Source organism: Centroberyx gerrardi, chromosome 18 (genome assembly GCF_048128805.1).
Source record: "Centroberyx gerrardi isolate f3 chromosome 18, fCenGer3.hap1.cur.20231027, whole genome shotgun sequence".
NCBI lineage: Eukaryota > Metazoa > Chordata > Actinopteri > Beryciformes > Berycidae > Centroberyx > Centroberyx gerrardi.
Genome location: NC_136014.1, coordinates 6,025,596 through 6,047,503, shown reverse-complemented (window position 1 = coordinate 6,047,503; position 21,908 = coordinate 6,025,596). Strand labels below are relative to the sequence as shown.

The 21,908-nt window shown below is 46.5% G+C and overlaps 1 protein-coding gene across 1 annotated transcript in view; it reads left to right on the top strand.

Moving 5' to 3' along the window:
• Positions 1 to 21,273, top strand: part of jag2b (jagged canonical Notch ligand 2b) — a 47,660-nt gene extending 26,387 nt beyond the window's left edge. The window contains exons 4-26 of the mRNA XM_071921309.2: positions 66 to 323; positions 1,221 to 1,281; positions 4,533 to 4,663; positions 6,203 to 6,322; positions 6,454 to 6,567; positions 7,258 to 7,371; positions 9,333 to 9,446; positions 9,863 to 9,909; positions 10,290 to 10,463; positions 12,486 to 12,648; positions 12,768 to 12,929; positions 13,305 to 13,418; positions 13,619 to 13,732; positions 13,972 to 14,085; positions 14,830 to 14,946; positions 15,746 to 15,773; positions 16,383 to 16,468; positions 17,484 to 17,597; positions 17,744 to 17,859; positions 18,711 to 18,965; positions 19,060 to 19,191; positions 19,414 to 19,564; positions 20,097 to 21,273. Of these exons, the coding sequence (XP_071777410.2) occupies positions 66 to 323; positions 1,221 to 1,281; positions 4,533 to 4,663; positions 6,203 to 6,322; positions 6,454 to 6,567; positions 7,258 to 7,371; positions 9,333 to 9,446; positions 9,863 to 9,909; positions 10,290 to 10,463; positions 12,486 to 12,648; positions 12,768 to 12,929; positions 13,305 to 13,418; positions 13,619 to 13,732; positions 13,972 to 14,085; positions 14,830 to 14,946; positions 15,746 to 15,773; positions 16,383 to 16,468; positions 17,484 to 17,597; positions 17,744 to 17,859; positions 18,711 to 18,965; positions 19,060 to 19,191; positions 19,414 to 19,564; positions 20,097 to 20,635 (3,338 nt within the window). The 3' untranslated portion in view covers positions 20,636 to 21,273. The remainder of the gene's footprint in view (positions 1 to 65; positions 324 to 1,220; positions 1,282 to 4,532; positions 4,664 to 6,202; positions 6,323 to 6,453; positions 6,568 to 7,257; positions 7,372 to 9,332; positions 9,447 to 9,862; positions 9,910 to 10,289; positions 10,464 to 12,485; positions 12,649 to 12,767; positions 12,930 to 13,304; positions 13,419 to 13,618; positions 13,733 to 13,971; positions 14,086 to 14,829; positions 14,947 to 15,745; positions 15,774 to 16,382; positions 16,469 to 17,483; positions 17,598 to 17,743; positions 17,860 to 18,710; positions 18,966 to 19,059; positions 19,192 to 19,413; positions 19,565 to 20,096) is intronic.
• The last annotated feature ends 635 nt before the right edge of the window (positions 21,274 to 21,908 follow it).

Here is a 21,908-nt window from a genome sequence, read left to right as displayed (position 1 = left end):
GGGATGTTTTATATGATCTGCTTGGTTCTGTGGTCTTATTTATCCCCATCTCTCTTTGTTTCCAGATGAGGAGGAACTGCTGATCGAACGCAGCATCCACACCGGCATGATCAACCCCGGCGACCACTGGCAGACCATCCAGCACGACGGCCCGGTGGCCCGCCTCATCTACCGCATCCGGGTGCGCTGCAACGAGAACTACTTCGGCAGCAAGTGCAACAAGCTGTGCGTCCCGCGCGACGACTACTTCGGCCACTACCGCTGCGAGCAGTCGGGCAACCGGGTCTGCCTGGAGGGCTGGATGGGCCAAGACTGCAGGACAGGTGAGTTGCCAACCTTACCTTGGTGGCTACAGTAATTGGCTTTGATTTGAAATGTTAGCGTCCCAGCGTCGCTTTCATCTTGACGTGTCATGGGAGTGCTGAAATATCTAGATGGGTATCTCAAATCTGTAAAACTTCCCCACTATGTAGTGTGCAAAGTGCCTACATGCTGTAGATATAAGCCATATGGTCCTATATGGTGTTAGTAAAAGCAATGAATGAACATGCATTCATTCTAATTGTATCCATTGATTTCACTCAGTCACAGCAGCCCTCTGTGGCCATTTTGCATCCCACCAAAAAGTATTTAAATGTATGTGGGGATGCAAAATGGTGTAAGTAAATGCAACCTTTCTCCTAGCTAGTCCTACTCAATATCATAAAAAAACATGGTGGAAATGCAAAGTGTGTTCTGTGCTTATGTGAAAATGGCTGGCTAGAGGGGTTAGCCAGTTAGTTCATGCTTGTGGGCGGGGTGGGAGAGAGTGGGGGGCCTCCATAAATCACCCAGCTGACCTCAGGAGACTAAGGGTGAAAAGAGGAGGGGAGTGGAGAGGGGCATGGTTGTTTTTAAGGGGGCGGGGGGGGGGGGTCATGTTGTACATGCAGGCAATAAAGTCGTCCCCCTTCCCCAACCCCGGTCAGGGTGCCACGAATTCTCCCGTCTCGTTGCACTTGTTAGGACGATGGCAAACAAACGAGCTTCTCCTCCTCTCGCTCTCCCATTTCGTTGCTTCCCTTCTTTTCTCTCCGGCCCCTTTCAAAAAGAACAAGATACGTCTGTATGGGCAGAAATCTAATGGTACATGTCTCCCAAGGGAATGTCATTATCACTTTCAAATGGTTTCTCTGTCTCTCTCTCTGTCTCCCCTATCTTTTTTTTTTTCTTTTTCTCAGCAATCTGCAAGCAAGGATGCAACCTGTTACTTGGCGGCTGCTCTGTCCCAGGGGAATGCAAGTAAGACCAGCCAGGACTATCTGTTTGTCTTCATTTCATATTCAGAGATGTGATTGTTCGGCTCATTTCCAGTAGGAGATTGGAGTTTTCCTGTTGCTTTGTGGTCCTGACCACAGTCAGTCATGTTGTGTAGAAAGATGCTCTTTAATAATTGAAAATGCAACCGCTGTAGTGTTAGGATTATCTCAAATTTAAGACCAAGAGGCAAGGAGGTAAACGGAGAGCCGAGAGTGTGCAAGACAAATGGACGGTGGATGTCAGATGCCAGCGGAGGCACCTTCCCCTGTCGAAGCCCGCTTGTGTTTTTTCTGTCAGCCTTCCGCTCGCCTCGTGGACATCTCCACCACGGTTCAGGAGAAAAGGGCAACGGCCGCTCGTATTTTTAGCCGCCGAAACCCTCCGCAGAATACCAAGCGTCTCGTCAGCTCCCCCGCGGCTCAGGACGGAAGAAAGGGAGTCGTCGGTGTGTGTGTGTGTGTGTGAATTCGACCACTGGAAAACGTGCCGGGAATTGTCATATCCCCTTCCCCGTCCGCATTGCAGTCCTCCTCGAAGGGCAGGGGGGCAGGAGAGGAAATGAATATCCTAGCGTGTTATGTACATTTCCCAAAGTGGAAACGACCGAATTGATAAAGTGACGTAGAGTGGCCGCATAGTTCCACGCTTCCAGGATGTGGTACATCCCGTCATCACCTGCAAACTCCCCCTCCTCCCACTCGCCAGATGGACAGAGCCACTTGTCTCATCGTCAGGAAACGGATTGGCTCAGAGCCGAGACAAAAGAAGGGATGACCGGTTTTAGGAAACTAACACGTATACATATTGTTTTGGCCGAGTTGATCAGCAGGCTGCAGCCTTACTCCAATTAGCAGGGAGACAACAGCAGGAAGCGCCTCATTTTTTACTAAACCTGAACCGGAAATGACATGAATGCAAGAGCGACAAAGGAGAATTTAGCATCTTCCAGTACCGGCATGAAATTTAGCGCAGTCCTTAAGTTGAATAACCCCAGACAGCTGGTTTACCATGGATGTTAAAGAAACACTAGAGCTGGAACATCAGTGCTATGACAAATGTGAAGAATTGTGTGTGTGTGTGTGTGTATAAGGTTAAAAGTCTTCTTTAACTCATTGCATTTGCCTGACATCACCTGTACAGATAGTCTTCCTAGCAAATGACCAGATACATTTTGACAATGCTGTCAGGGAACGAAGGGCAAAAGTGGCTTCAATTAGTGAACAATCCAGATGGTAACAAATTGTGCACCTATTGGCTATTTAAAAACATTTTGGTACCACAGCAGTATGCCCAGTGCACTCCATGTCAAGACAGCACAGAAGCAGCCTTGCTAAATTTAGATGTGGAGTCGCACCATTAACAATAGAAACAGGCAGATATACAAATATCCAGGCTGACAAACAAATCTGCACTCTATGTAATAACGGCTCTATTGAATCAGAAAGCCATGTACTTCTACACTGTGAACTTTACACACATATTGGATCAGAGCTTTTATCTCAGTTATCCAATCATGATCTAAATTTTAATGAGTATAATGCTATACACAAATTACGTGTGATTTTAGCTGGTAATTATTGCATTAACGAATGCGCCAAAGCCTGCCACCTTATCCTAAATGGAAGACGTTGATTTAGTGTCTGATAAAATAATGTATACGATGACATGTATGCTTGTAATACCTCTGTTAAAATTGTTTTTATGCTTGTGATGTTTATCTATGGAATGTTTTTAACTTCTCTGAGTGGTCCTCAACCATTTCAGTGACATGGTATTCTGTTGGTATTGAGTTGTAGGTTATTTTATTGCCCAGCCTGCATTCTGCCCACACTTATGCACTTCACCTCATGCAACCTGTGTTGAGGAGTGACACATTAAACAAACAGATCTATCTGCCCATCTATCTACATCAGTGTTACACTGGGACACTGAGGGCTTTTCATCAAGATCCAATAGGCTTGTTCCGACACATTGTCAAGTGCTTGCCATGTCCATAAATCACTTGGGTAAGAGATGTAAGACGTTCAGCACCACGCCGAAGGTTTTGCAACCTTTGGCAAGACATAGTGCTGAGACGTGCTGCAGATGTTGGAATTCAACCCAGCGCCGTGCCTACACCCGTTTGAGAGGTGATTACTCCATGCCTACACCCCTTAGAGGTCGATTGAGGAATTCACCACACAGACCGCCTCTTTGTATCTCCTCAAGCTTTGGGGAATTGTTTTTTTTTCAAAAGCCAGCAATTAAAGCAGTTGTCCTGCTAATGTTCCCTAAGCATTACTGCTAGCGTTGCTGTCAAGCCTTCTCGGGCTAATCATATACGGTGGAGCAAGCATGCCAAGTATGCCCCGATGCCCCCCGCCCCCCGCCACCCTGAGAATGGCAGCGATTTTTGAAGGCCCCCGTCTCCGAGAGGCAGCGGTGCCGTCTGCAGGGGAGCGCGGGCTCAAAATAGCAGCCAATTGACAAGACAGCTGGCCCGACGACACCGCAGCCTTGGAGTAGCGGAGTGCTGTCATGAAGCTGCAGGCGCGTGCACACGCACACTGTATACACACAGCGGTCCCCGGCTATTCCGCTCCCGGAGCCGCCGTACCACCCTCGTAGCCCCTCTCAGCCCCCCGAACCCCCAACCCGAGCACAGGAGCCACTGGAAGTATTCTTAACCCCTCCTGCCCTGGAATGTCACCCTCCACTAAGATTAGTTGGCAGGAGGCCTTGGGGTGGATGGACGGACTGATGGATTGACGCAAGAGTGGATGTTAGGTCTGTTTCCACTGTTGGACTGCCTGCACTGAAAGTCGGGGGTCTTGCACATCCTCTGAAGTCCTCTGAAGTTTCTTCTTCCTTCAATTTGAGCAAAGGAACAAACCGCCACCACCAGAAACACCCCCTCTTCATTCTTAATGCTTCTTCAAAAGGAAAACATTTTTTATTTTTTATTTATGTTAATGCACCCTTGGTCGTCACACTTATATTTTGGTTATTTAACTGACTTTTATCGAATGAGTGCATCAGTAGAATAAGCTTCAATTCCTAGATCACCAAAATTGGAACAACCAATAGGACAAAGGTCAGGGACTTAGCGCCTTGGCAATATTCCTGTGACCAATGAAAGAAAATTCAATAAGAGCCTAGGAGAGAAGAAGACATTTTTTAGAGAGCCAGTAGAGTGTGTAGATAGGGGAAATCACTCATGTTCATGCTCATGTTTTGGCGTGTGTGTTTGACAGGTGTAGCTACGGCTGGCAGGGCCAGTTCTGCGATGACTGTGTGCCTTACCCTGGATGTGTCCACGGGACGTGCGACGCCCCCTGGCAGTGCAGCTGCGAGCGGAACTGGGGCGGCCTACTGTGCGATAAAGGTATGGAAAATCTCTTGCACAGCATTTCCGTTTCATTTCCCTTTCATATAAGTGTTCATAATCATTAGAAGAATCCGCCTTCACATAGCCAAAATGGCCTTTACGTCAAAATGTGGAATCTCTCCCCCCGATTGACTTGATTTTGAAATGCAACTGTCTCTCAGCCCCGTTCTCCGTGGCTGCGGCGGAGAATGGCGACTGGATAGTTTTACTGCCCGTGTGATCCGAGCGGCAGCGAGGACACTCGATCCGCCCGCGTCCCTTCGTCACCGAGGGCTCTTTGGGGGATGAGAATGGGTCCTGAGATCCCCGGTGGAGACAGATCCCTGCTCATTTATTTACCAGCCTTTAGGGTGACCTGGCCTTTAGCCTACGGATGGTGCTCAGGGATCAACTAGGTTGTAGTTTAGTATATTGTGCATGTAAAAAACAATACAACAATTAATTGAGATTTGGGAACTTTTAATTGTCATACCCTCTGGTTGATTTGAAAGGTTGTATTTCCGGTTTTAAGGTCTTCTAACAGTCGCCCAACTTTAGGTAAAAAGCCAGCAAGTTGGCTGCATTCTGCAAATAAAGAAGTGTATGGTAACGCAGTGCAGCAGTGTGTGCAGTGTGGTTGAGAAAACACCCTGTGCTCCCTGTCAAAGCTGACAGCCAGCCGGCTCTCTCCACAGAGCGAAGCCTCAAAACAGGCTGCCTGGAAACTCCCTGCACCAACAGGATAAATGGTGAAACAAGCAAAGAGCCGTCTCACAGGATGGGTCCAATTAGCAAAGTCTGAAGAGACAGCTGCAGTTCCTAAAGTTTTATATATATATGAGTCTGTCTTTGTGACTCATCCAAATGAATACTGATGTCACATCAAAAGATGCCAATGCAGCAAAATAACAGACTGTTTGCTTTTCAATTTGGGTCTTTAATTAAGGTAGCTAGGTGGCTAAATTGGCAGTTTCTTGTGTTCCTGGCCTGACCTTTTGCCTTCTAGGCAGATTTGAATGTAATTATCTTTTATTTTTCATGTACATGTTCTCATAGGTAAATGGAATTCCATCTACTTGCTACTTAATATCATACTGCCAGTTCAAACATAGACTAAAATATTTGGGGTTTGATGGACTGATACTTAATGCATACCTTCCCCACCCTGCATCCCAGCCCAAAAAGTAAATCAAAATGATCATTTGCTTTTTTTTAAATTGTAAACCAGGGCAGGAGATATTTGCTTCTAGTTAGACATTGATAATGATGGCCTTCATGAGAATCAACATTAGCTCTGGTTTGTAGTTCTTTGTTTTGCTGCTTGATACTCTTGATACAAAAGACTTGTAATTTCCTGTATGTAGAAAGTCTTTTTTTGCTGCTGGAACTGCAAAATGTATAGCAGCATTTGTAGAAGATTCAAGCAGGGTGGATGGATTCATTTCTTCTTGCACAGCCCCAATAAATGATCTAATCTGAAAAATAATCAAATTTTTGCATGAAATTCATACAGAATGCAACATTGAGGTTAAAACTGCATGTCCCTCTCTCCTCCAGATCTGAACTACTGCGGCCGCCACCAGCCCTGCATCAACGGAGGCACCTGCATGAACACCGAGCCGGACGAGTACCACTGCGCCTGTCCGCAGGGCTACTCGGGCAAGACCTGCCAGATAGGTGAGGAGTCCACCCGCGCCACTTTCTCTAAAGAACGGCATCTTTTACTTCTTTGATTTTGGGCGCTTGAGCTTGTATCTTTGGTGAATAACGTTGCTTGCCCCCTCCCCCCCCCCCCCACCCCCCGCCAGCCGAGCACGCCTGCGTCTCTAACCCTTGCGCCAACGGCGGCACGTGCCACGAGGTCTCCTCCGGGTTTGAGTGCCACTGTCCGCCGGGCTGGGATGGTCCCACCTGTGCCAACGGTGAGTCGCTGCACCCCTCCCCTCCACCCCCCGCTCTCTCCTCTCACGTCTGTCCATCATCTCGGCTCTCTCCTCTAGAGCTGCTGCTTTCCATTTTCAACAACCTTCATTTGGATATTGGTGTTTTCTTCTTAATCAAACAAGGCCCAAACACACACACACCAACCACACCACGTCTTTCTTATCCTCCTCCTCCTAAGCCTCTCGTCTCTTAGCCGTCTTAGTGTGTGTGCGTGTGTGTGTGTGTGTGTGTGTGTGTTTTGGGGTGGGGGGTCTCTGATAGGGGCCACTGGGATTAGACCCACCGCTGATAGCCATCGGAGGAAGACACACTCAGGGCGGATTTACATAATCTTACCCTCACTTTGAACCAGGCTGCATTTGTGGTGCCTGTGAATCGGGAGCATTGTGGACATACACACACACACACACACACACACACACACACACACACACACACACACACACATCATCAAGACTATCCAACCTCTCCCCCTCTCCTCCTTTCACCATCACTATCTCTTTTTATGCCGCTTTAGTAGCCGGATGCAGATAGTTAAAAGCTGCCCCACCCTCTGCATTGTGCATATGTGTGCACTTCTGTGTTGTGTAACAGATTCTTCAAAACGAGGCATGCAGTTACATGTAAGCAAAGAGCTGAAGGGTGTGTGTGTGTGTGTGTTTTCTCAGATTTGGACGAGTGTGCCTCCAGTCCTTGTGCCCAGGGTGGAACCTGTATCGACCGGGAAAACGCTTTTGAGTGTTTGTGCCCGCCGCAGTGGGAAGGGAAGACCTGCCAGATAGGTGAGATTTGGGTCTCTCTCTCTCTCACACACACACACACACACACACGCTTGCATTCAAGAATGAATTCAACCAAGTTTTTTCTTTGCTTTTCATTTGAACCCATCATACCAGCAATTTTACAATACTGCCAGCAAACTACATTCAAATACACAAAAAAGGACAACAAATAATTTCTTGAATCTTAACCATTCAGTGCGCTTATGAAAGGGATGACATTCCTTTTTGACCTGCACTCGGTCTTAACATTTCAGGATTTTCTTCTTCATTTCTAGTGGGAAATTACTGTTTTTCTGTCCGTTTTTTCCCTGAAACAAATAAATATCCTCCGAGACACACGACAGCGCAAAATCCCTCGCCGTGCCTCTGGCCGTCGGCGACCGCTCCGGATCGCTGTATTTCTGGATCCGAATCGGCCAGCGGCAACCCGAGCCCCGTGGCCGGAGCGCAAGCTGTCGATATCCCGGACGAGCTGGCAGCTGCCCCGCAAGCGCAGCAGGCATTCCCGTTTTGTTTTTTTTTTCTCAATGAGCTCTCCTATGAGTGACGCGTTACAAGTGTGTTTATATGAGGCTGTTTGCTCGCCGCCGACGGTGTTTTTGTTTTTATATCACTCCCAGGCCGGCCGGCACGAAGCCAGGAAATGGATTACGACTGGTAAACAAAGTTGGGGTGGGGGGTGGGGGGGGGGGGGTTGGGGGTTTGATGGCGGAAAAGAGATCCCAAGAGTTCGGTCTCATCTTACGAGCTCAGATCTCAGCTTACAGGCGGCAATTGCCCTCCTATCTTACCTGGCGATTGTGTGTGTGTGTGTGTGTGTGTGCATTAGAGTGTTGGGTTTCGGAGAGAAGACAGGTGTGTGAGTGAGCAGAGCAGGACTCCCAGGGGACTGCCCCCCTCCCACCCACCCCTCCTTTTGAATATTTGAGCGGCAGTGCTTTCTTTTCTTTTTTTGTCATTGGAGGTGTGTGTGTGTGTGTGTGTGCGTGCAATGGTAGGTACAGTAGATAATATAGGAAAGATGACAGTGAGTACTGCAGTGTGTCACCTGTTACTTCTGAATGTGTTGGCCAGTTGGATGGATGGTGGTGCTTTACTAATATGTAAAACTTGTATGGCATTTTGAGATGGATGCTGTGAAACTTTATAGAGGCCATTAGGGTTCAGTTTCAAAAGGATGCAATACTTCACACAGTATCAATATACATTATATACGATTTCGAAATTTGCTGTGAATTGATACTATATGATGCGTTTAGTTTCTGTCCCTCCATCATGGCACATGGTATGCAGGACAATACATGATAGAAACTTCATTCCCCCTTTAGAGTAGATGATCTGATTAGATTTTAAGCACCTTGCTGCATATATTTGCATATTAATGAGGAAAAACAGATTTTCTTGAAACAAATACAACGCAATGTTTTAAGATACAGAGTTCATGTTAATACCACGCCCATGTGTTATGAGAAAACAAGTATGCTGACGTAGAAATATTTGCTAATGAATGCATTAATTCGCTTAATCACCTCATTAACATAATTTGGTTATGTATAATGTGGTGATAATGGCGGGACAGCTCAAGTGCCTCTTGTTTAGTATTGTGATATATGATTTTGCGCTTTGCATTACTAATATGGTTTAGGGGTAAAATTGAGCCAAAAATTGATTAAATTGAAATATTTCCATTGTTCTTTATTAAACTTAATAAAGAACCTTTTGAACCTGTAGTTCGCTGAAATAACTTGGAAAATGTACACACTGAAAATGCACAACTCTTCATGCTCTAGTGAGTTGAACTTTGTAACAATATAAAAAAATAAAATAATAATCTCTAATGCTGGTATCTCTTTGTTTCGGTGATGTGTTGGTTGGGCGTTAAAGCTTGGATTTCAGGACTCTTTCTTTCTTTCTCCTTCTGCCTGTCATTTGATGGACTTGGTGTACTTCTGCCTTCACAGATGCGAATGAGTGTGCGGGGAATCCCTGTGTGAACGCTTACTCTTGCAGAAATTTGATTGGCGGATATCTCTGCGACTGTTTCGGCGAATGGTCCGGACAGAACTGTGACATCAGTCAGTATTTTCTCCCTCAGCGTCACTTCCTGCATTTCTGTCTTTCCACTGGCCCTCCTCTTCATCGGCTCCTTTCGATAGCCTTCTCTCTCGCCTTTTAGGACACATAACATAGGTGCATTTGTAGCATCATTCCCTCCTCCCAGACGTGGTAACTCCTTCCTCTCTTGTCTTGGAAAACTGTCACCATGACTGAACCTGCATGCCCAGTTACTCTCTCTAGAAGTCTATCTAAGGTCTTTCTGGCACCGATTCAGCTCCACTAATTATTCCTTTCCCATCTTTAACTTAGACTGTGCACATTCCACACTGTGATCGCACATTATGGTTTAGGTGATATATGACCCAAGGTTTATTTACTTTTTAATGTGTCAGTTTAATCTTTTTTTTTTTTCCCTCTCTGTTTGCACTTGCAGAAGTCGGTGGCTGCCATGGCAAGTGCCAGAATGGAGCGACGTGCAAGGTATGGATGTTCTAATTTCTTCTTCTCTTTCAAATGAGACGAGGTGAAGTTGATAGGAAGGGAGGGAATTGCCTTTATAAGCATGCAAGCAGTCGCATTCACGAATAAATTAAGCGTCCAAAACTACAGAAAATGTAAGAAAATTTAAATTAAATTGTAACATAACCCAAAAACTAGTCTTGCCTTCTCCTCTATCACTAGATGGTCTATCCTTCACCCTCACCACCTCTACCCAGCCTTTATCACCCCCCAATTTATGGATGTTAATTGCAACTGGACTGTTAATTCTATTTCCTAGTAGATAAACGGTTCTTGAGACTAGACATACCACATATGCACATGTACCCTCGACAACCCCATCTTCTCTCTGCCTCGTCCAGGAGGGTCAGAGAGGCTACCACTGCCAGTGCCGGCCGGGGTTCGTGGGCACCCATTGCGAAATCCAGCGGAACAAATGCGACAGCGCGCCGTGCCAGAACGGCGGCCGCTGCCACACCGTGCTGGACGGCTTTGTGTGCGAATGCCTGACGGAGTTCTCTGGAGAGCTGTGCGAGGTGAGTCTCGTGTTTCACGGACGGTCACGGATGTAGCAACAGCCGGGGCCCGTATGGGGGCATATGGGGTAATGGTGGCCTCAAGCCTGGGACACACTACACCGGTGCAAAGATTGGAAATTGCGCACTTAACGACTGGCATATGCATTTAGGGATTTAGGGAACCAGTCAGATCTTGGGGAACACACACACTTCACGACCAGTCGGATTTGGGCAACACACACTTGACAACCAGTAGGATTTTGGGGAATGGGCACCTGATAGCCAGTTGGATTTTGGGGAATGGGCACCTGATGGCCAGTTGGATTTTGGGGAACATGCACTACCCAATGATTCACACAACCCTCTGACAAAAAAACTCTCATGCAAACTATAACACAAGATCATCTGTGCCGACGTGAAAATCAGCCAAGACGGCCAAATTGTGGCTATAATCAGCCTAAAAGTTGTGTAGTGTGTCCCCAGCCCTACAGGCCAAGCCAGTTTCATTACAAACTTCTATATAGATGTTTATAAAGAAAGTTAATGTCACTGATCAGGCGTATCTTCGTACTGACATGCGATGTCGGTGTTCTTGCAGCAGCCTCTAACTAGATGTCTGAAGCTAATGTAGGTTAGCAGTGAGGAAATCGACACTTCAGCGCTTCTCCTGGGCCCTGAATGGAGGACATTGCTGGTCGGGAGCCAATCCTGATTTAGCATCTCCACTATAAATATGAGCCTTCTTGAATGAGGGTGATGCTGGACTGCTGCCTGCATACTACAGGACTTTGATGCCTGCCGTGGCACGGTGTACATTCCTGTTCTCTAGTGGCAAAACTACGATGGCTTCCAGCGTCATATTTCTTTCATTAGCATCTGCTCTTGAGTCTAGAAAAGTTTGATTGTTTAATTGCAGTCATTATTTTATTTTCTTTGAGATACAAATTTTCAGGTCTTGATCTGAATGAGGTCTCCAAGTTAACCTGGCTGTCTTGACTGAGTCTTGTTCAGCTTTCAACATTTGACTCTTACCGCTTGCGTTTCATGCAAATCCAATTTATGAGGTTTGCGTGTTGCAGCATGAGTCCATGCCACAAGGGAAAATATCTCTTACGCTGTGAATGGTGCATTACAGTAATGTGCTGAAGATTTATAGACGCCCTTGCCCTCAGACATGATTTTCCCCACACACACACACACGCGCGCACACTCCACACCTAGCCAGGGCTCAGTCCAGCTGCCAAACAGGATAGAATAAATGTATCTGGCCCTGTCACTTAGAGTAAAATAAACTCTGTGTGTGTGTGTGTGTGTGTGTGAGTATGAGTATGACCAAAGACACTTCACCCACCCTGTTGCCCTGCACCACTCTTGTGCTCAGCACCTTAAATGGCAGTGGGTGCAACCCATGGTTTATGCACAGTAGGTTTCTGTTTACAGAAACTGGGGGATTTTCACTCTGACCTCTATACTGGAGCATGTAACGACAAAAGATGTCACCACGGCCTCTAGTTGGGTTAGTTGGGTTCTTTCTGTGTCATGGTGGTGCCACAGAGAATTTTGTCATTATTCACTGTGGCTCTGCATGACGTTGCACCATGACCTGTCCTCATAATGGGTTCTCTCTCTCTCTCTCTCTCTCTCTCTCTCTCTCTCTCTCTCTCTCTCTCTCTCTCTCTCTCTCTCTCTCTCTCTCTCTCTCTCTCTCTCTCTCTCTCTCTCTCTCTCTCTCTCTCTCTCTCTCTCTCTCTCCCTCCTTCCTCTCCCCCTGTGCTTGCGTGTCAGGGATTAAGCAGGGCAGAGACGTAACGCCGACCAGGGTGGATTCCCTTGATGAGCTTAGGGAAAGTGTCTGAGGCTTACCTGCTTGTCCGCTTACCTTTCGATTTGCCCTGAAATGCGATTTTACCTGCGCCGGCTCGAGCCATGAGCCGGGCTAAGCTGCTCACCCGCACCTTCGGTTTCATTCTGCCTTAGTCTTAACCTCTCCTTTCTCCGTAGTCAGTTGTAAACAGAATATATCCTTCTTATTCTCCATAGGTCCCTGGTTGGTCTCCCTCAGATCCTTGCGATCCAAACCCTTGTGAGAACGAGGCCAAGTGCCACGGCATGGCCCAGGACTTCTACTGCGCCTGTCCCGAAGGCTACGAGGGAAAGACCTGCGACCGCATCAAGGACCACTGCCGGACCGCCCCTTGTCAAGGTGACCGGAGCCGGTTCAGCGATGGCATAGAACAGACTAGATCAGACTTGGATTCCTTTGGCATATGTGAAAGAAAACCATTAAATCAGAACCGTTTTTTTTTTTTTAATTCCCTGCAGTGATCGACAGCTGCACCATCGCCGTCGCGACCAACGACTCGGCCGAAGTGCGCCACATCTCCTCCAATGTTTGCGGGCCGCGAGGACGCTGCATCAGCCAGCCGGCGGGCAACTTCACCTGCGCCTGCGACCCGGGGTTCAGTGGCATCTACTGCCATGAGAGTACGTACAAACTCTCATCTTCCCCCTTCCTTCCCTCTCCTCAGCCCACACCTCACAGTTCCAACAACAACATCAGAGCAAACAAAGTTCCCACTACAGTTGAACACTTTAATTTCAGAGTGAGATATTAACCATTTGTAAAAGGTTACACCTACTTTTCAAACAAGTACAATCATTTTGGAACATTTCTGAGGATGGAATCATCTACTGCGTATTCATCACTACTGACCGATGAATTTCGAGACAATTTTTTTTTCTAAATATGGATATTTACTCTGAAATCCTGGAGGAATGACTGGCAAAGGCTCCATTTGCTCTTGATTCCTGGGGACTGACAATGTTTTGTCCCTCTAACCCTCCCCCATACTTTTGTAGATATCAACGACTGCATTAGCAACCCCTGCAGAAACGGCGGGACCTGCATCGACGGAGTGAACTCCTTCCAGTGCTTCTGTCCCGACGGCTGGGAGGGACGACTCTGCGACCTCAGTGAGTTCCTCTCCTGTCTGTTTTTTGTAAACTAAAGCTTGACATCCTTGAGCCAGTTTTTGCAGCATTTTAAACAAAAGCCCTGGTAGAGGAAGATCGACTGTTTACTCCATGCCAGATTTCTTTGCACTAAATAAGAAGAAAGTTAAGGTAAGAGCTAACCTTGTGAACCTTCCTTTACTGCCACCCTGCTTCCTCAGATGTTAACGAGTGCAGGCGCAACCCGTGCAAGAACGGCGGACGCTGCGTCGACCTCGTGAACGACTTCTACTGCGAGTGTGCCGACAACTGGAAGGGCAAGACCTGCCATTCCCGTGAGTTATGCCAACCTGTGTGTGTGTGTGTGTGTGTGTGTGTGTGTGTGTGTGTGTGTGTGTGTGTGTGTACATGTTTGCAGCTTGTAGACTCCACCATGCTATATATTACTGACCGTTTTGAGTACTAAAATATACCTAGCTTATTGGCGTGTGTGTCTGAATAGTCGTTATTGTGTCGTTGTAGAATGTTAGGGAGGTAAAACATGTGACTTGAGTGTTGTATTTTATTGGACCAGGGGAGAGCCAGTGTGACGCCACCACCTGCAGTAACGGCGGGACCTGCTACGACCACGGCGATGCCTTCCGCTGTGCCTGCCCACCTGGATGGGGGGGGAACACGTGCAACACAGGTGAGGCTGGGAATTTGTGTATATTAGGGTACGACCAATATGGGTTTTTGTTTTTGTTGAAGGCTTTTTGAAGATATTTTTGGACTGAAGCTGCCGAAAGCTGATATTTTGGGCTGATATTCATATCTTTAATTTTGACCATTTTTGATGCAAAAAAAAAAAGTATTCAGTGTTTCCTCAAGAATCTTTTTCTTGGCAGATTGGTAAAGCCTCTGAAACAGTATTTAGACCATGGGATGCTAAAACTCCATTGACACCCAGGATAATACTAATAACATATTTAAGCATCAAAACGTGATAATGTAGTCAAACAATCTGCATCATATCTATTGTATCAAAGGTGGAAGGCAGTGACTGGCTGATATGCTGATTTTGAATTAAAGGCCCAATGTATCAGAAAGCCTAATGTATATCGCTGCTGTCAAACAGAGAGGCAACATTTTGAGGAATGAAGAAAAGAATGCCTTTTCTCATTGACAGCCATGTGTTTTGATAACTACAAAGAGGGGTTTTAACAGGTTTCAAGGGCCTCAAGGGTCATGAAACCCACTCCCCACATGTAGTTTGTGACCATGCAAACTTTCAGTTCAAGTAAGAAAAGGACAAACCATGAAAAAAAGCCACGATACTGCATGTGAATTGTGCAAGTGTGTAGATGTATGCCCTATTTTTATTTTTTTACAATTCGCCGCACCTCTGCAATCTCTGACTCATCTCCTCTCTTGTTGCCCTTCCGCTCCGCAGCCAAGAACAGCACATGCGCCTCCAGCCCTTGTTCCAACGGCGGGACGTGCGTGGGAGGAGGGGACACCTTCACCTGCATCTGCAGAGAGGGCTGGGAAGGACCCACCTGTGGCCAGAGTCAGTTTCCCACTCATCTCTCACCACTTACTCTGTGTAGTTTACATAGGGTTTGCAGTAGAGTCACTTACAGAGGAAATTGAGGTTTTGGAATGAGTGCTTGTGGCAACACTTTATTGCTGCCTTAGGCTACAAGCAGATTAGAAGCCCATTAGGCACATAAATAAACTTTTTTTTACAGTATATTCAGCAAACTTCATCAGACAAGCATCAGAAAATTCTGTTCAATTTTATATCATGCCATTAACTATACAGTTGCCCCCTAATGTATTCAACCCCCCAATTGTTTTGCACATATAGTATACATATTATAATAATCTCCATGCACTCACACTATGCTTATGATGCCTTATAATGCCTTATGAGCACTATATCAAGTAAATTGTTACTAGTAATTTTTGTGAGTTCTTGAAACTCACAAAAGAATGCAGAATGCTTGAATATTTCATTAACTCTTTTTCTCACAGTATTTTATTTTTACTGATGTATCGCTTCACCAAAACCTGTGATATCAAAGAGCTTTAAATGTGAAAGTAAGACAAGTAGCACAAGCAAATGCATGGTTCACCCAGGACAGCAGATTGTGTCAATAGCGTTCAAGGGCCCCCACATCTGGGGAATTTCCCCATTATGTAATTGTCTAAATGACTCAGCTCAACATTATACAGAGGATAGCATTCTATTCTGCTTCGTTACGACATGTAGGCCCATCGTCTCCTGCCACTCCTTCAGTTGTATTGTGATAGCATCATGCCATTCGGTCAGCCACATTTATTTTTGTCTCTGTTCTATCCAACAGATACAAACGACTGCAACCCTCATCCATGGTATGTATTGGTCCCTCCACACACACACTTAGTTTATCTCCTGTCTGTTCACCTCCTCTCCCTGCCTCTGCCTTTCTCATACACACACTGTACATATAGGCCTCTGAGAGTGGAGAGAGGTGAGGAGCTGCTAACAGCAGTGGAAGTTGCCCCTAAATCGAGCCTCAAAGGGACATCGCTGGGAGGAGGGGGCTAGGATGTTGAATAGGGCAGGGGGGAGTTTTTTTTTTTTTTGGTGGGGGGGGATAAGAGTCCCTCCTACCCCGTGGTGAATGGCAGTGGGGGTGGGGGGGTGGGAGAGGGCTTGTCAATTCTTCCCAGGCGACCTGGGGGGGAAGCGGGGCTTTGAGGAGGAATGGAATAGAGGGATGATGAGAGGAGGGGAGGGGAGGGACTGGACACGCCTATTAGCATCTGAAAGGTGGAGGCTTGTATTGATGAGTTGAATTGAGCCTTGTGACTCCCCCCCACCCCCCCCATCACCACACACACACACACACACACACACACGGCGTGCTTTGTTGCAGCTGGAGAGGATATGGCTCTTGTATAGCCTTATCTAATCGTTTTTTGTCTCTGGGTGTCTCTCCTTCTCTTTTCCTCCCTCAGCTACAATGGCGGCATCTGCGTCGACGGAGTCAACTGGTTCCGCTGTGAGTGCGCCCCCGGTTTCGCCGGACCCGACTGCCGAATCAGTGAGTAACGCTATGAGCTTTACTTAACCCTATAACACACACTCCTGGGGATGATGCCAAAAATGCAAAAACAAACCCTTTAAATCATTTTTAAAGCAAGATCCCGATGTGGCAACCTCATCCTCCACTTCATGGAGACCCTAACTGCGTAGCCATGGCAACGTAGTATAGTTAAAAGGATAAATGGAGGGTGGGAGGAAGGAAGGAAAGGAGGGAGGAAGGGCAGGAGGAGAGGAGCAAGCATGCCTTGACACCTAAATTCCAGACCAGGACGTCTCCTCCCCCCCCCCCCCCCCAACCTCTCCCTTTTCCCCCGGTCCTTTAACGCCCCGGGGGGCAAAGGTCGTCCCTCCTCCGTACTCACAGTCACACAAACAACACACACATACAAACACGCACACGGAAGACAAATTACCCGGTGACCCTGAAATTCCTCACTCTCTGCTCTTTTGTTTTGGCCGGCTAGCGTTCACCTTTCTGTCAGGCTTGAATATGAGGTTTCTCATCCGGACTATGTTCCTGTCAGATGTGAAATCTCGATGACAATGGTTGGAGGTCCACATCTCTATGCGTTTTTGTTTTATGAGGGGTGGCACAATAACATTTCTTTCAAAGAGCGGTGGGTTCAAATAACAGATGCCTAGTGGGTTGATTGTTAAAGATGTTACACGCATGATTTGCTCATTGATGTATTGATGGAATTAAATGTGATGGCAGGAAAATGTGACTTGTCACTGAAGAGACTTTTTTGTGCTTTTATTTTGCCAAATCTGGAAGTTTTGGGGCTGCAAACTTACAGAAAACCCTTGGTGTAGACTGGGAAATTGAGCAATAAAGCAGTCGGGAGGGGAGATTATGAATTCAAAAACAGCCGTCAGCGGCTATAGAGCACAGTGTTCTTGGTTGTTATGACAATTTGACAGTGACTTGTTAGAGACAATCCACAGCGGTCACTTTCAGATATATTGTGATGTGCAGACGCAACCTAAATGTGATGCGCCTCTTCTCTGCTCAGACATTAACGAGTGCCAGTCTTCACCCTGTGCCTACGGTGCCACCTGTGTGGACGAGATCAACGGCTTCCGCTGCACGTGCCCGCTCGGTAGAACGGGACCCCGATGCAAAGAGTGTAAATATGTCTTTGTACTCTCAAGTTTTTCACTCATTCATTCCCTCAATAACTCATTCCCCCATTACTGCAGACTCAAGTACATGAATTCAATATATATATGTGTGTGTGTGTGTGTGTGTGTGTGTGTGTGTGAATGTGTGTAGTCATAGGTATAGGGAAGACTTGCCACTATGCCGGGCTGCAGTTCCCCCATGGCAGCCGCTGGGAGGAAGAGTGCAACAGTTGCCATTGCATCAGTGGAAAAGTGGACTGTACAAAGGTAACACGTCACTCCTATCAAATATCTCATGGTCTGATGGTGTCTGTGTGGCCAGTGTAATCTCTGTATTGTGTAGTGGTGGTGGTAGATAATAGTGACAAACCCAAATCTCTTTAGTCACACGACCATTCATTCTAAAGGCAAGTAAAAGAAAACTGCATCCAATCATCTTTTAGAAGAGTAATATGAATAATAAATTTAGCTAGTGGCATTACTAGCCATGCCATGCTACATAGACCTTGCTAACTAGCTTGATTTCACTCTAACGTGATGCGCAGTGAAAGAGGGCTGCGCCAAAGTAGTTCATCAGCACCCTCTAGAAGAACAAAACTTTGTACAAAACAGATAAAATAAAAGAAATAAGACATACCTGAAGGCAAATAAAACATCATCCTATGATACTGTGCCCAAATAGACTCCTATTGAAAGTCACACAAACAAGCAATGTGCAGTAAGTGTAGTAGCTAGCTAGCATAATGTGTTGAAAATAAAGTTTTCCAAAGGAGTGACAAATTCAGTGTAGTACAACTTTCTCAGACATGGGATGGGCAAAGGCATTAATTTAAGAGTCTAAATTATTAAATGGGTTATTATTATGGTATTAAAAAAAGGTGGCAGTTGCACAGACATAAATGGAGGGGAATATTGGCAGTGCAGTACCAAGCTAGCATAATGTATTTTAAAAATACAGTTTTCCATAGTAGCATTGGATTATCCGAAGTGCAAATGAATGTGACAGTAGTATACACCATGTACCAAGGCACTCGTACAGTATAGCAAGCTGTCTGTCTCCAGGCAATAATGGCATAAATGAGTGGTTCTAAGTGAATATTTTAACCCCGTTGCACCAGGTGCTGTGCGGTCGCCGCCCCTGCCGGCTCCAGGTATCGGGCCAGGATCAGAGGCAGCACTGCCCAGCCGGGCGGGAGTGTCTGGAGCACAGCTACCTCACCTGCTTCTCCCCGCCGTGCCACCAGTGGGGGGTTTGCTCCATGGCCGGACCCCCGCCGCCGCAAGTGCCCACCAAGTGCCAGCCCAACAGCGGGCACCTGGACAACAGCTGCGCTCGCATCACGCTCATCTTCAACAAGGACAAAGTACCAACAGTGAGTAATCCAGTGGATATGCGTTAGAGTGTTTTTTGTTCCACACACGCACTCTTGAATACACTGATATTTGTATGTGTGCGTTTCACCCCAGGGAACAACAGTGGAGAGCATCTGCTCCGAGCTGAGGTATCTTCCTGATACCCGAAGCTTGGCAAAAGACCATGCCCTTCTCCTGCGCTGTGACCTTTCTCATTCTAATCAGGATGCAGTAGAGGTGGCTATAGTAAGTGACTGTCCAACACACTCAACACTTATCAGCACTGTTCCCATCCTTGGCTGGTTGCAATGTCCAGTGTGTCTTAAGACATACATGTACTCCTTGGCAGTTGAAGTGACACGTTAGGACAAAGATGTAAAATGTTCAGATGCAGTTACACAACTTAATGCTCTATTTTTTGTCTATTTGTGCCTGTTTTCGTCCTTCCCCGTCCTTTGTGGTTCTCAGTCTTTCCAGCCGGAGGAGCAGCCAGACCACAGTTTGATCCAGGAGGCAGCCAGCACCATAGTGGGCACCTTGTCCAAGCGCCACAACAGCACTGTGATGCTGGCGGTCATTGAGGTCAAAGTGGAAACCCAGGTCATGCCCCCCTCAGTGGGTGAGTAATAATTAGAAAAGGTGTCCCACAAGGCTGCGTTATGGGCCCCCTCTAACAGGCTTTCCACTGCTTACGCTTTAAGGAAAAATTTGATATCACCAGTCTGTGATGTTCAGTGTATTCCAGGAGTTATTTTGTGATAAGGGGTAGTAATTTACTTTTTTGGTGTACCCACTTTCCCTCAACCTGCCTTGGCTACTTCTACTTCAGTTAGCGATGTGCTACATTTCCCAGAAAGTCTTTCGACATAACCTCAGGAGGTGCTGTGTAGGTGGAGAGTATATTTTTCCAGTCGAGAAAAACTGTGCTTCTAAAAGGCAAAAAAAATTGTCATAAAGATGGCTGTTGGCCTTGCATTTTGATTGTATACAGTTGTTTGATATGGTAGACTGTATGTCTGGAGTAATGGAGTTCATCTGGAAATTATGTTTGGTCCATGTTTGTAGGTGATGAATGATGCTAACCTAGTCTTACTTTCTCTCTCTCCCTCTTCTAATTCCATTTGTCACTGTGTCCGTCTCGATGCTAACAGATTACCTGGTGCCCGTGCTCTGCGTCGTCTTCTGCTTGCTCTGCCTCTTCTGCATCATCGTGTGTGTTTGGTGGACGCGCAAGCGGAGAAAAGAGCGTGAGAGGAGGACGCGGTCCGCCGGCGACGAGAGCGTGAACAACCAGTGGGAGCCCCTGCGGCCGGTCTCGGGACGGCAGCAGCAGCAGCAGCAGCTCAAAGACAGCAACAAGGAGGCCGAGCAGGAGCGCAAAAAGCTCATGGGCTCCTCCTATCGGACGTGTGACGAAGGCGAGGAGGAGGAGGAGGAGGAGACGGAAGGAGAGCTTGAGCTCGAGGAGGAGGAGGAGGACGGCGGGGCAGAGGCGGGAAAGCAGCCGGTTTGTAAGTACTCTAAGACTGCAGTGCAGTCCAACGGGGGCGTGATCTGCACCTTGCACAGCTCCAGCTCGCCTCTCAAAGCGCCCCACCGGACCCCAGGCTACAGCCCCAAAGACAACCGCTGGAAAAATGTCAGTGCCGCCTTGGCCGGTCAGAAAGACCTCAGAGACCATTGTGTATAAAAAAAAAATAAAAAGATGGAGGACTCGCAACATAGGCGAGAGAAGCCGCGAGGCAGTGACTATTCTTATTTTTGGACTATGAAAGGAAAAAAAGGCTTTGTGTTCAAATAAGCCATTCTTTGCTTTGTTTTTTTTGTTTTTTTGTCACTGTCACCTCTAAGAAATTTTGAGTCCAGATGCTAGAACGAAGTGAACGTACTTTTTTGGGCTTCTGTTCACGTATATGTACTTTTTTTTTTTTCATTATGTACAGAAGGAGCAGAAATGTGATTTCTACCGAGGCAAAAGAAGGTCTCTGCGATTTTTTTTGTTGTTTTTTTCGAAATTTAAGCGACGACAAATAGTCTAAACGGAGAAAAAAAGACAGAACCTGTATAAAGATTTTTTTTTTTTTGTTTACAGACGATTGTGATTTTGTTGAGTTGTCAGCGGGCTCCTGTTCAGCATGTGGGGGAGGGGGTACAGATCGAAGGGACAGTAAGGGAAGGTTTTTTTGAGGGAAATTGACTGTGGCGGCCACGGTAACAATGGCGACCCGCCCCTTTTTTTTTGCTCTGTCTTTGGCTTCGCCCGCCGACCCGCCTGTGGCCATCCTGCGCCAGCCTTACCAAAAACACTCGGCCTGGAGGGGGGGGGGGGGGGGGGGGAACGGGGACAGAAACCCCAGTGCCTACTATGTGGCCTTCCATGTTTTTCTTCTCTCCTGTCTCTCAGTTCTTTTTGGCTGAAAGCTCTGTTTGAGGATTTTTTGCAGTATTTGAGTTGGTAGCAAGTGCCTTTCTAAGAGCCCGTTCAAGGCTCCGAGTCTCGCTGCCCAGTTTGACCTCCTTGTTCTCAAATCTCAAAAGGGATACAGGTGTACATTTTTTTTGGAGAGTTCATTTTCACAGCAACGCCGGTCAAGGTATTCAATCAAACAAGAAATGAAAACTCTGTACATATGTGTAAATACTAAAGGAGTCGCTGTGTATATTTGAATTAAGTAACTTAAAGACAAGTCACACATTTTTATTATTATTATTATTATTATTGTTATTATGATTTTTATTTTTTTTTACAATGTCATTCCTTTTATTTATGCCAGTCAAAATAGGCAGGTTTTATAACACTTCATATCCAGTGTCCCACAGTTAAGAACCTTTACAGTGAGGTACCACCTATGAAGGGATTTCTGAAGGGTTTAGAAATGGCATTTCCCTAACAGATACAATCATTTTCGGTGATAAAAAAAACAAATATGTGACTATTGTGGTGATGCTTTCTGAATACAAGG